The 13,906-nt window shown below is 40.2% G+C and overlaps 1 protein-coding gene across 1 annotated transcript; it reads right to left on the bottom strand.

The window, feature by feature from the left end:
* Positions 1-2,642: 2,642 nt before the first annotated feature.
* mrps18b.S (mitochondrial ribosomal protein S18B S homeolog) lies at positions 2,643-13,815 on the bottom strand. The gene is given in 7 exon segments (NM_001096209.1): positions 2,643-2,863; positions 2,961-3,020; positions 3,136-3,202; positions 4,848-4,916; positions 6,714-6,811; positions 11,351-11,462; positions 13,739-13,815. Coding segments are annotated over 7 exon segments (669 nt in total). The 5' UTR covers positions 13,799-13,815; the 3' UTR covers positions 2,643-2,660.
* Between the last annotated feature and the right edge of the window lie 91 nt (positions 13,816-13,906).

Raw genomic sequence — 13,906 nt, 5'->3', positions numbered from 1 at the left:
TTACTTTTCGGGAGGGGTCTTCCCTGAGGTAGGAGGTGGGGCTATCCCAGTAGTGAGAGCGGATATGGAAGATTCCAGGAAAGGGAAAATCAAGGTTATGAGGCAATTTTCACTTTTGTAGGATGTTGTACCTACATACAGTTTGTGAGAAAAAAAAAAAAGTAGGGATGTACCAAATCCACTTTTTTGGATTCGGCTGAACCCCCGAATCCTTCACGAAAGATTCGGCCGAACCGAATCCGAACCCTAATTTGCACATGCAAATTAGGGGTGGGAAGGGGAAAACAATTTTTACTTCCTTGATTTGACAAAAAGTCATGCAATTTCCCTCCCCGCCCCTAATTTGCATATGCAAATTCGGTTCAGCCGGGCAGAAGGAATCGGCCGAATCCCGAACCAAATCCTGGATTCGGTGCATCCCTAAAAAAAAAGTCGTCTGTACTAAGGGACCATTTTCAATAATATGGGGCTTTAGCTTAATTTCAAGGTAAAATATACTCTGCTGCAGGATTAACATTAGTTTTCTCTATATGATATATCATGTAAAATACAGTATATGGACATAGATGATCCTGCACACTGGCCTTTATTTATCTGCACATTTGCATTTAGACAACAGGGAGCAGCTCTATTGCTCTGAATAGCAAATGTTATTCAACAACTCTAATGAAACGGTTTAGTCTCACGGACAAATTAATGCTGAAATGGTTGTGTTTAGAATGTTATCAGCCCTGAAAAGTATGTATTGTTTTTTAAATCCATAATTGGTTGGTAAAATGTGTATATTCACAGTCCTAGGGTAAATCATTATGAACACACATTTAAAGTGATATGGAAAAGTTTGGGAACCCCTCTCAGCCTGCATAATAATTCACTCCACTTTCAACAAAAAAAGATAACAGTGGTATGTCTTTCATTTCCCAGGAACATCTGAGTACTGGGGTGTTTTCTGAACAAAGACTTTTAGTGAAGCAGTATTCAGTTGTATGAAATTAATTCAAATGTGAAAAACTGGCTGTGCAAAAATGTGGGAACCCTTGTAATTTTGCTAATTTGAATGCATGTAACTGCTCAATACTGATTACTGGCAACACCAAATTGGTTGGATTAGCTTGCTAAGCCTTAAAGTGTCTCCAATCATGAGAAAAGGTATTTAAGGTGGCCAATTGCAAGTTGTGCTTCTGTTTGACTCTCCTCTGAAGAGTGACAGGATGGGATCCTCAAAGCAACTCTCAAAAATCTGAAAACAAAGATTGTTCAGTATCATGGTTTAGGGAAAGGCTACAAAAAGCTATCTCAGAGGTTTAAACTGTCAGTTTCAACTGTAAGAAATGTAATCAGGAAATGGAAGGCCACAGGTACAGTTGCTGTAAAACCCAGGTCTGGCAGGCCAAGAAAAATACAGGAGCGGCATATGCAGAGGATTGTGAGAATGGTTACAGACAACCCAAAGATCCCCTCCAAAGACCTGCAAGAACATCTTTCTACAGATGGTGTATCTGTACATCTTTCTACAATTCAGCGCAATTTGCACAAAGAACATCTGTATGGCAGGGTGATGAGAAAGAAGCCCTTTCTACACTCACGCCACAAACAGAGTCGCTTGTTGTATGCAAAAGCTCATTTGGACAAGCCACAGTCATTTTGGAACAAAGTGCTTTGGACTGACGAGACAAAAATTTAATTATTTGGTCATAACAAAAATCGCTTTGCGTGGTGGAAGAACACCACATTCCAAGAAAAACATCTGCTACCTACTGTCAAATTATGTGGAGGTTCCATCCAGGCCCTGGTTAGGAGTATGGAGTGAGCATCGTACTGCTTGACCTTTGTTATTATGCTTGGCAGGACTGGTACTGAAGAAAAAGCATAGATCAGGCTTAAGTTCCAGGGCATCCAAAAATGCTGCTTCTGGATCCATTGTCCATATTGTGTTGAGCAATAAAGAGGTAGTCTGTGATTCTTGTGAGAAGCTAATATTTGAATGTCTGGTAGAACCAACTTGTGAACCATCTGTTGGAACATATCTCAATGAAGGGTCCACTCACCTCGATTTATTGTTTGGCTGCCACCCTGCCTGTTTATGAAAGCAGTGGCATTGTCTGCTGAATATGTAATGTTTGTGATCTTAGCTAGTAGGGATGCACCAAATCCAGGATTCGGTTCTAGATTCAGCCTTTTTCAGTAGGATCCGGATTCGGCAGAATCCTTCTGCCCAGCAGAACCGAATCCTAATTTGCATATGCAATTTAGGCGCAGGAAGTGAAATCGTGAGACTATGTCACAAAACAAGGAAGTAAAAAAAAAAAATGTTTTTCCTCTTTCCACCCCTAATTTGCTTATGCAAATTAGGATTCATATGCGGTTTGGCGAATCTTTCGTGAAGGATTGCAGGGTTCGGGCGAATCCAAAAGAGGATTCAGTGCATCCCTATTAGCTAGAGCAACCATCTGGGTACTGCATTGCAGATTACCCAAATCTCTAGCGTCTGCAGTTAAATATTTTCTACTGACAACTATCCTACATTCCCACAAATACTTTGTTACAACATAGTTGAGCACATAAGTAAAAATTGCTGTTTGAATAAGTTGAAATTTCCATTGAGGGTCAGATCTGTGACAAGTACTGCCAGTGAATAAATATAACCTAGTTAAGCAACTTTATTTATTGGCCATCATCTCTTTCAGGTAGGGTTTATAAAGCTTTCTCAGTCGTACTGCATCTTTGGGGTTTGGCTCCTGCCACTCATACCAAGAGTACCAAGGTCCTGCTTTAGGCGAAAGTGTGTCTGAAACGGCACCATGGCTATTTAAATAGTCTTCATGAGGCAAAACTATATAGGGAACATGAGCAGGAAGAAACCCTAAACAAAACCAAAAAAAAAAAACACAGGGATGAGACTAGTGCAAATGGAAGCAATACACAGATAACAAACTGCTTTAACCCTGCTTAGTGCTTACCATGATCCGTTGCCTCTGTAATAACTTCCATCAAGACTTTCTGCTGTTTCATACACACACCTAGGAATTAACAAGTGACAGTTTTATAGTGTAGCCCTAAACACAACCACTGGTTTGTTCCATCTCTTGTATGTCACATATGAAGGCCATCTATGAACCTGCTTGAAATACATACCTGTTGTTGTTGGATCGTAAACTATTCCTGTATGGGGACATATAAACTGCTGAAGTAATTTCACATTCTGGAAAAAGAAAAGAAAAATCCAATTACATGGTTTCCACTTAAGAATATTGGTCCAATAGCTAAACCTGAGCAGGGTGCAAACCACCAATCAACTTTGTCATGTGGCACAGGGAAACAATCATACTTATGAACAGCAGGGGGAGCCCCTGTCTTACTTCCCAGCCATGCAGAACTCAAGCATGTTTGTTTCACTATAGAGCAGTCGGCGACTGTGTAGAGATTTGTATTGGATTTTATTTTTGCCTTTACATCCCCTTTACTGTTTCAACTCCAGCTGCAGGGACAAAGATCATGGAGCCAGATTTAAATAGATAAACTGGGATTCTATTTGGAGGATTATTTGCTGCAGCCACTGGTTCTTCAGAGTTGGAGAAAGTTTGTATTAAATAATACAAAAACTATAAAATCAACATTTAGATTACATGACAACACAAGACCCAGTGCAGTCTGTATATTCCGATTATTAATCAGTCTTGCTGTATCGGCTTCTGGCAAATATTATTGGACTTGTGCTGTTTTGATCATTTATGACGATCCCTAAGCAGCCCAGACCACACTGAGCATGTGCACAGTCTTGTCTTGCAAAGATGTGTAACAAAGTTAGAAGATGATGACCCACTGTGGCCAACTTTGAAAGCATAAATCATTTGTTTGATTAGGCTTGTGGTGCAGTAAGTTCATGTTTATGTTTAGTATACAAAATCCAGCATTTCTAGCCTTATTCTATTTTAGATTTTACTTCCCCTTTAAAGGCGTGGGTTTTTTTTTTTTTTTTTTTTTTTTTTATGAACCACCTTGTTGGATGAGCAGTTTGGTTTTCCAACAGAGCACATTGTTGGTCAAAATGACTAGTGTGCCATAGGCCTGCCCTAAGAGCAATGGCCGACTAAAGGTGGCCATGCATGGAGAGATCCGCTCGTTTGGCGATGTCGCCAAACAAGTGGATCTCCCTCCGATATGCCCACCTTGAAGTGGGCAATATCGGGCTGATCCGATCGTGGGCCCTAGGGCCCAACAATCGGATCCTAGTGAACGCGAACAGGCGGTCGGATCGCGGGACCGCATCAACGAACAGATGTGGCCGCGATCCGACGGGATTTTTAGTCCCGTCCGATCGAGATCTAGCCGACTTTTGGCCAGATCTTGATCGGGGAAGCCCATCGAGGGCCCCCATACACGGGCCAATAAGTTGCCGACTCGGTCTGTCGGCAGCTTTTATCGGCCCGTGTATGGCCACCTTAAGAGAAAATTCCTGTTGGAAATAACAGATATCAATGTTGGTAAAACCTATTCCCCATAGTTTTCTCCAGACGTAACTAAAAATAGAAATAGCGATGCGTTGGTTTTACATTCGCAGATTTCTGGGAGATTTGTTGCCAGAGAAAAAAAAATGCACGAATGCGGGCGACAAATCTCCTAAAAAACAGCTGGTGTCCAACAACAGTTTGTAATCCACAGTATAGTGTAGCCTTGAAAGAATAAAATTCCTTCTCTAGAAAAATGGCAGCCATTTAGTGCAAGGAAAGCCCCCGATCCTTTGCTTAAGTGTTGTCATTGTATAGCCCACATACAGTTGCTGGCACTATATAAACAATATTTATAAACAAACAATCTATATAATGCTTTTAGAAACATATACGCACCTTATAATGCAAGCCGAGCTTCTCATCCCGACAGATTGGGCATGGATTCCCACAAACCTTCCCTCCTCTCTGTAACACATGACAAATTGTAATACATTTAAAAACAGTTTATATACTTTGTCTAGAGACTCTAGATAAAATGAAACCTCTCTGGGAATATCTTCTGATGCACTGGAAGGAGATACTTTTGGTTCAAAAACGTCAGGGGGCTCTGTGTATATTTCATGTCAACACAAATCATTTTTTTCGACACAAAATGCAACAAAACTTTTTAGGGACTTTACTCACATCTGAGGGAAGGTCAGAAATTACTTATCTACACAAAACGTGTTCCCCTTGCCACAACGGGCCACTGTTTTATCTCACTAGTCAGATTTTAGCATTCATCTGTACATGTACCTAAGGAAGGGATCCCCAACCTTTTGAACCCGTGAGCAAGATTCAGAAGAAAAGGGAGTTGGGGAGCAACACTAGCAAGAAAAATGTTCTTGGGGTGCCAAATAAGGGCTGTGATTGGCCATTTGGTAGCCCCTATGTGGATTGTCAACCTACATTGAGACTCTGTTTGGCAGTACATCTGGTTTTTATGCAACTACAACTTGCCTCCAAGCCTGGAATTCTAAAATAAGCTCCTGCTTTAAGGCCACTGGGAGCAACATCCAAGGGGTTGGAGAGCAACATGTTGCTCATGAGCTACTGGTTGGGGGATCACGGACCTAAGGGCTGTGTTTTATTCCATTTACCCAAAAACCACATGGCTGACCAATCAGATTACACTCTTCCATAATATAGAACTACTCAACAGGCCTTATTTTGGCATTAAATTGTGTGTACAAAGGAATGATTTGTGGTAACATGAAATTACTCAGGAGATAGGGCCCAGGAATATGCCACTACAAGTGGGGACCCATGTTTAACCAAAAATACACATTAAAGGGATACTGTCATGGGGAAAAAAAAAAATTTTCAAAATGAATCAGTTAATAGTGCTACTCCAGCAGAATTCTGCACTGAAATCCATTTCTCAAAAGAGCAAACAGATTTTTTTATATTCAATTTTGAAATCTGACATGGGGCTAGACATTTTGTCAATTTCCCAGCTGCCCCATGTCATGATGCTTGACAAAGGGGCTTGCCCCGAAACGTTGCACTTCCAGTAATAAAACTTTGCAAGGTGTTCACCTGCATTCACATCTTGTGTGCCAGTGTGCCTTTTCTTAGTATCAGATTTGAGGTTGCCAGTTACCTCTATCACTGTGCACCAAGGAAATTGGAATTATCTACACAGACAGGTGTGCGTGAGCAACTACTACTTTCCGAGATGCACCTACACACCAATATTACAACTTAAAAAAAAATACACTTGCTGGTTCAGGAATGACATTTTATATTGTAGAGTGAATTATTTGCAGTGTAAACAGTGTAATTTAGAAATAAAAACAACATCATAGAAATCATGACAGAATCCCTTTAACTGTGAGCAAAATGAAAAAGCATGGAATTAAGTGTAAAACAAAGTAAGGCTACAGTCAGATGGACGGTTTCTCAGCCTGCACAAGTTATGTATTTTTGTGCCAAAATCTGCCCCCCGATCTGGCTAAAAAAAACAGAAGGGGAAAAAAATAAAAAAAAGATTGGATGATGGCAGGTAGACACAGGGAAAAGTAATACAGTTCCCATACAAATATACAGATTTGAAGCCAATATTCCACTCCTCCAGCCACTTACAGGTCTTCTCTTTCTTCAATAAATGGACACTGACTGCTAATGTATTTCTTAAAATTGTCTGCAAAGATCTACCCTTCTCTTGATTCAATGTACTTTTTGTGTACACACAAAAACAATTATATTATAGATTATACTTACAATACAGGTTTTACGGGTCTTTTGTGGTGGAATAGGCCCTTTATGGTTTCGTCTGTAATCAGCCCATATAGATTTCTGGCCATACCTCTGTAAATATTCTGAAGGAGGCAGAGAGGAAGTAATTTATACAAAAAGGAAAAATGATCCTAGAGAAAAGCTGTTTGTAGACAACAGGCACACTGCTAATTTTCAATTTAAAGGAACAGTAACACCAAAAAATGAAAATGTTTTAAAGTAATGTAAATATAATGTAGTGTTGTGCTGCAGTGGCAAAACCAGTGGGTTTGCTTCAGGTGTACCATTATAATTTATATTAACAAGATGCTGGATGGCCATGGGGGCAGCCCTTCAAGCTGGAAAAAGGAGAAAATACACAGGATGCATAGCAGATAAGCTCTGTAGTATACAATGATTCTTTAGTACTTATCTGTTCTCTACTGTGTCTCCTGTACTTGAATGACTGCCCCATGGCTACACAGCAGCTTGTTTATATAAACTATAGTAGTACTTATCCGTTATCTACTGTGTATCCTGTGCATGAATGGCTACCCCCATGGCCACACAGCAGCTTGTTTATATAAACTATAGTAGAACGTATCTATCTACTGTGTATCCTGTGCTTGAATGTCTGCCCCCATGGCCACACAGCAGCTTGTTTATATAAACTATAGTAGTACTAATCTGTTCTCTACTGTGTATCCTGTGCTTGAATGGCTGCCCCCATGGCCACACAGCAGCTTGTTTATATAAACTATAGTAGTACTAATCTGTTATCTACTGTGTATCCTGTGCATGAATGGCTACCCCCATGGCCACACAGCAGCTTGTTTATATAAACTATAGTAGTACTTATCTGTTATCTACTGTGTAACCTGTGCTTGAATGGCTGCCCCCATGGCTACACAGCAGCTAATTTATATAAACTATAGTTGTGTTTCTGAAGGAAACACCAGTTTTACTAGTGCCAGACAACAAAATCTTTTGGTGTTACTGTTCCTTTAACGCAAACAGAAAAAGAAACAAAGTACAATACATTTTACAGGATGCAGTTTAATATTTAAAGGAGAACTAAAGTAAATTAACAACTGGCTTCCAAAACTTTGATCTTCAACCCCTCTCCTGAAACATATGGTTAAACTGTAACAATGCACCTGTACAGTTCAGCATATCTAGAAGTTGTCCCCAATTCATGCAAGCATTCAATCACCATCTTAACTGGCCACAAAATCTTTCCTCCTTCTGCCTTACCTTAATGTGCATCTGAAATACATGACTTATGCCCTGATCTCATAACAGAAACGATTTTTACAGAAATGGTTGGTTAGAAGGGTTTAAATTTAGAGATCATTGGTTATGCTTTTGGATTCCAACAAGGTCCCCACTTGCAGGACTTGTGTAGAGTCAATTAGGTAATTTTATTAGTGAGACGGACGTTTCGGCTACAACAGTGTCTACAACTAATAATTACAACTCGTTTCTAATTATTATGTGACAATTATCTTATACGGAGTGCCTGGAACGTTGCCCTAAATTTGTATGCACTTAGGCTAAATAAACCACAGATTCATTCTTCATCATATCAGTGTACTACCTAACACAAGATAACAGCTGCCTGGTAGGCACTCAATAGTAAAATCCAGGTCCCACTGTGACACATTCATTTACATTGAGTAGGAGAAGCAACAGCCTGCCCAAAAGCAGTTCCATCCTAAAGTGCTGGCTCTTTCTGAAAGCAAATGACCAGGCAAAATGACCTGAGATGCACCTACACACCAATATTACAACTAAAAAAAAAAATACACTTGCTGGTTCAGGAATGAAATTTTATATTGTAGAGTGAATTATTTTCAGTGTAAACAGTGTAATTTAGTAATAAAAACAAAATCACCTTCCAAACACTTTTTTCAATTCAGTTGTCTTTAGATTGTTCCCCAGAAATAAAGACTTTTTTCAATTACTTTCCATTATTTATTTTTTACTGTTTTTCCAAATTCCAAGTTTAAAGTTTAATTTTCCCTATCTCTGGTGTTTGAGTCTGGCAGCTCAGTAATTCAGGCGCAGACTCTAAACCAGGGATCCCCAACCTTTTGAACCCATGAGCAACATTCAGAAGTAAAAGGAGTTGGGGAGCAACACAAGCATGAAAAATGTTCTTGGGCTGCCAAATAAGGGCTGTGATTGGCCATTTGGTAGCCCCATTTAGATAGTCAACCTACATTGAGACTCTGTTTGGCAGTACACCTTGTTTTCATACAACCAAAACTTGCCTCCAAGTCTGTAATTCAAAAATAAGCACCTGCTTTGAGGCCACTGGGAGCAACATCCAAGGGGTTGGAGAGCAACATGTTGCTCACGAGCTACTGGTTGGGGATCACTGCTCTAAACTGTTACAATTTTGCAACATTTAGTTGATACATTTCTCAGTTGCATCTCTGGGGTATTAGCAACTATTGTATCAATTCTAACAGTTGCCTGTTATGAAACCCAGAGATTCTGCTCAGCAGGGACAAAGTTAAGAAATGTATCAACTAAATGTATCCATTTATAACATTTTAGAGGGTCCGCGACCCCCCTCCCAGAGCTTCTTCAGAAGGTGAAAAATTACACTTTACACTTCAATATTAGAAAAACGGTCACACATAGAAAATGGAAAGTCATTGGAAAAAGTCGTTATTTCTGGTGATCTATCTAAAAAAAAGATGAAGGTGAACCACCCTTTTAAGTTGGAATTTTGCCCACTGGGCATTCACATGTGTATGAGACATTTATTTATATATTAAAATGACAAACTAAATGCGTGATTGCTCATAAGATACTCTGGTTACTACACAGCGAATACCTCAATAACAACACAACAGTTATATTTATATGAATCTATCTGGCAGCTTGTGTTGTACTATATTTCTGTATTTATGGCTTTTTTTTTTTTTTTTTTTTTTGCAGTTATAGAGACTGATGTGATCCATAAAAGGTCAAATTTCAAATTGATGCAAGTTTTTAAAAACTCCCATAAATTTGAATTAGACAAATTGAAATTTATTAAAAAAAAAATGTAATTTTTCAAACTCGGATGCATCAAATCAACCCGAAAACTAGAATAGATCTCAATTTGAATTTAAAAAACTCAATTTGAGTTTTTTCTCTGGAAAAAAAACTTGAATGTCAGGAAGTCTGCAAACAACTCCAAATTGATCCCTGGACGTCTCCCATTGACTTAAAATGCAATTCGGCAAGTTTTAGGTGGCGAATAGTCGAATTTGAGTTCTTAAATGTATGATAAATATCTAAAATCTAATTTTTTAAAAAACTTGAATATAATTTGAATAACTCCTTAGTCAGATTTGACCATAACAAAATTAGACCCTTGATAAATCTGCCCCTTAAAGATATTCATGACATTCACAGTGTGTGCCCGTGCATTTCATGATATTTACAGTGTGCCCCCCACATATCATCATTTTCAAGTGGGAATCCCTGAAACCTGAGCTGCACTGCCTCATGCTGCTGCCTGTATTGCTCTGCTATGCATCATGTGTATGGATTCCCAAAACCCATGGGGCCTTGTTTATTGAGGAGTATGACACTACAAAGGACAAGAGAACAGTTAATTGTTTAGTTGTAAATGTTCACCATTCCCCTGCACCCCTCCTCTGCAGCACGGAGTTGGGAGTTGGAGGGGGTTGGGCCACTGCAGACATATAAATGTCTTTAAAGAAAAAAAAAAACCATTGGTCATCAGGCCCCCCCCTTAAAGAAGAACTAACCCCCCCTTAGGCAAAAGTCCCCACTGCCCCCCTGCACAATGTTTCCCCTGAATTATGTGCCCTCTTGAAATACTGACCGCACATGCAGAGTCAGCACAGCGGAGCTTCCGGGTGCCTTCTTCTGGCGCTTTGGTATTCTTTGTGGCTTCTTCCTGCCCTTCGCCAATTTCCGTTACTTTCAGCACATGCGCAGTTGTAACGAACGGGAAGATTGATCCAACTGCGCATGCGCCAATACATCGATCACGTAATGAAGAATACCAAAGCGACGTAGATGACACCTGTGAGCTCTGCTACGCTGACTGTGCATCAGTATTTCAAGAGGGGACACAATTCAGGGGCAACACTGTGCAGGGAGGGGGGCCAGTGGGGACTTTTGCCTAAATGGGGATTTAGTCCTCCTTTAAAGTAACAAAAAAAAAAAACACACTGGTGTTCAGTGGAAACCAACTAAATTTGGCAGGCAATCTTTCTCCTAGGCGATAGCAGCTTCTTCGTTCTTGGTGGCTTCTGATTTGGCCCCAATTCCTGTTTGGGCCACCAGACACTTGCCCGAGCGTCTCGATAGCCAGAGCGGCCCTGCCGGAGGTAAGGGCTGTAGTACCTTGGTGCTTGGCACAGCTGCAAGTGGGTCATAGCAGCATGTGGTGACTGGATTTAAATTGCGTCCAATGAGGTCAGGAGGAGGATGAACGAGGTAGGCAGGATCTGTCAGCACTTAGTATGCACAAGATTTGATACAGTCCATCACTTCTATCTACACATGCACAGTAGCAATTGTTTTAGCAGCGGACAGCGCATGAACCCATTTTAATATATTATAAATATTTATACCCACACACTGGCAATTACATTAAGTATGTACATCCTCACCTTCACTATTCAAATACTCCCAAGGCTGGTCTTTATAGCGAGAATTTGCATCAAAGGAGTCAGCAAGACTTGTAAGTTGGCGACTGCACAAAAACAAAGTGGGACCAGGAACCTGAAGAGACAGCAAATAGGCCAGTTACACAATTTATTCTTCTATAGAAAAACAAACACTCATCAAAAGGATGTGCGTCTGGGGACAAGGTAGCAAGGTAGCGTCTGAAAAAAATGATAATGGAATTTATGTGACCATCTAATCCCATTATTTAGCATAATTAGCATTTTATTCTGCCCAAGCACAGTTGCATAGCTATACAATTATATAATAGTTGCAGTACTATATAACTAATGTGATACATAAAGTAGCTTAAAGGAGACATATTGTGTGAACAATAAGAACGTGCTAGTGCATTATACTCATTTAGATATAGAAGAATTGTGCTTAAAAAAAAGTAGCGTTTCAGTCGGATTTATTGAATATTTCTGCAAAAACCCTAATACTCCCTCCCTTCTCTTTCACTTCCTGCTCCCTGAATTCCCAGGCTGTGCAGGGGAGCAGGCGGCACTCAGCTCACTGCACTATAAGGACAGGAACCAATCAGCAGCTACTGCAAGACCTGCTAGGGAACTGAAGCCTGTCTGTGCTTGTGTGACTGCAGGGCTGTGATTCGTTGTCCCCCTCCTGTGCTTCTGGCTTCCTGATTTTCAGCTCTATAACTCTGAGTTAGTCAGTGAATTGAAGGGGGGCCACATGGGACATAACTGTTCAGTGAGTTTGCAATTGATCCTCAGCATTCAGCTCAGATTCAAAAGCAACAGTTATGACCCATGTGGCCCCCTCTCCAGTCTCTGATTGGTTACTGCCTGGTAACCAATCAGTGGAAACCAAGAGAGCTGAAAAGCAGGAAGTAGTGTTCTGGCTATTATGTTACACATCCAGTCACTCATGCCTTTATACATTACATTTTTGCATAATTAACTATATTATAAACATTTTTTATTTTGCACAGCCTATTTACCCAGTTTTTATTTTTACACTGAACAATTCCTTTAAAGGGTTGGCTCACCTTTAAGTTAACTTTTAGTATGTTGTACAATGGCCAATTCTAATCAACTTTTCAATTGGTCTTCATTATTTATTTTTTATAGTTTTTTTTTAATCAGGTGGCTTCTTCTTCTTACTCTTTCCAGCTTTCAAATGTGGGTCACCATACCTCTCAACATTTTGGGAAATGGAAAAAGAGGGACAAAAATATTTTCTGTGCGGAGCGCGCCAAATTTTTGGCCACGCCACTTTTTGCAGCCACACCCCCTAATTACCATGACTATTTTACAAAATTTGCCAGGTTATAAAAGTTTGAGCACATTTCTGTAGTTTTTATGTTTTATTACAGTTTTACTAATGAAGGTGAATTGCCCTTTAAGCTTTGAGTCTAACGTCTCCCAAGGGACAAAACTGTTACAAATGTATCAAGTATCTATTCTGGGCTCTCTGACAAGAGCCAATTAAGTTAGAAACATTGTATCTCTTTTGGCTATTCAGTACAGCAAAATAGGGACTTTCCCCTTCAGTGCAGCGAAATAGGGACTTTCCCCTTCAATGCAGAGAAGTCGGGACTTTCCACTACTAACGCGGGACTGCGGGTTGAGCTGTCAAAAGCGGGACAGTTGGGAGGTATGGGTCACTGACCGCATCTAAAAACAAATGCTCTGTAAGGCTACAAATGTATTGTTATTGCTACTTTTTAGTGATGTACCGAATACACTTTTTAGGATTCGGCCGAACCCCCAAATCCTTCTTGAAAGATTCGGCCCGGATACTGAATCAAAACATATGCAAATTTGGGGTGGGAAGGGGAAAACATTTTTTACTTCCTTGATTTCCGACAAAAAGTCACACAATTTCCCTCCCCGCCCCTAATTAATTCGGATTCGGGCAGAAGGATTCGGACGAATCCGAATCCTGCTGAAAAAGGCAGAATCCCGAACCAAATCCTGGATTCGGTGCATTCCTACTACTTTTAATTACTCTTCTTTTTGTTAGGTTCTCTGCTGTTCATAATGCGGCCTCTTATTCAAATCAATGCATGGTTGCTAGGGTAATTTAGACCCTAGCAACCAGACTGCAGAAATTGCAAAGCAGAGAGCTGCTGAACAAAAATCTAAATAACTCAAAAACCACAAATAATACAAAATGAAAACCAATTGCAAATTGTCTCAGAATATCACTCTTCTACAAGAGCGCCCCGACATCTGGTTGCTTCTTTATGCAGTCACCGACGTTCTACAGCACCTGCATTACAGTGACAGCGGTGAGTTGGAGGGGCTACTAACGCCCCCAATACATTTAGTCTGTACACGTGTTAGTACTCATTAATTACAAGCCATTACCTTGCACCAAAGCGCCCGCTTGATGGCAGACACACACACGCCACCCAACCAAGTAGCCATGTTCTTGCTACAGAACGGGCACCTTGTAACGCTACGTCACGAAAATATCCACCAATCACGTCTCACAAACACACACGTTTTTTTTTCTACGTGCTTTTTTTTTTTCGC

This window comes from Xenopus laevis, chromosome 8S, assembly GCF_017654675.1.
Source record: "Xenopus laevis strain J_2021 chromosome 8S, Xenopus_laevis_v10.1, whole genome shotgun sequence".
NCBI classification, from domain to species: Eukaryota; Metazoa; Chordata; class Amphibia; order Anura; family Pipidae; genus Xenopus; species Xenopus laevis.
This window is presented reverse-complemented; position numbering and strand designations above follow the sequence as displayed.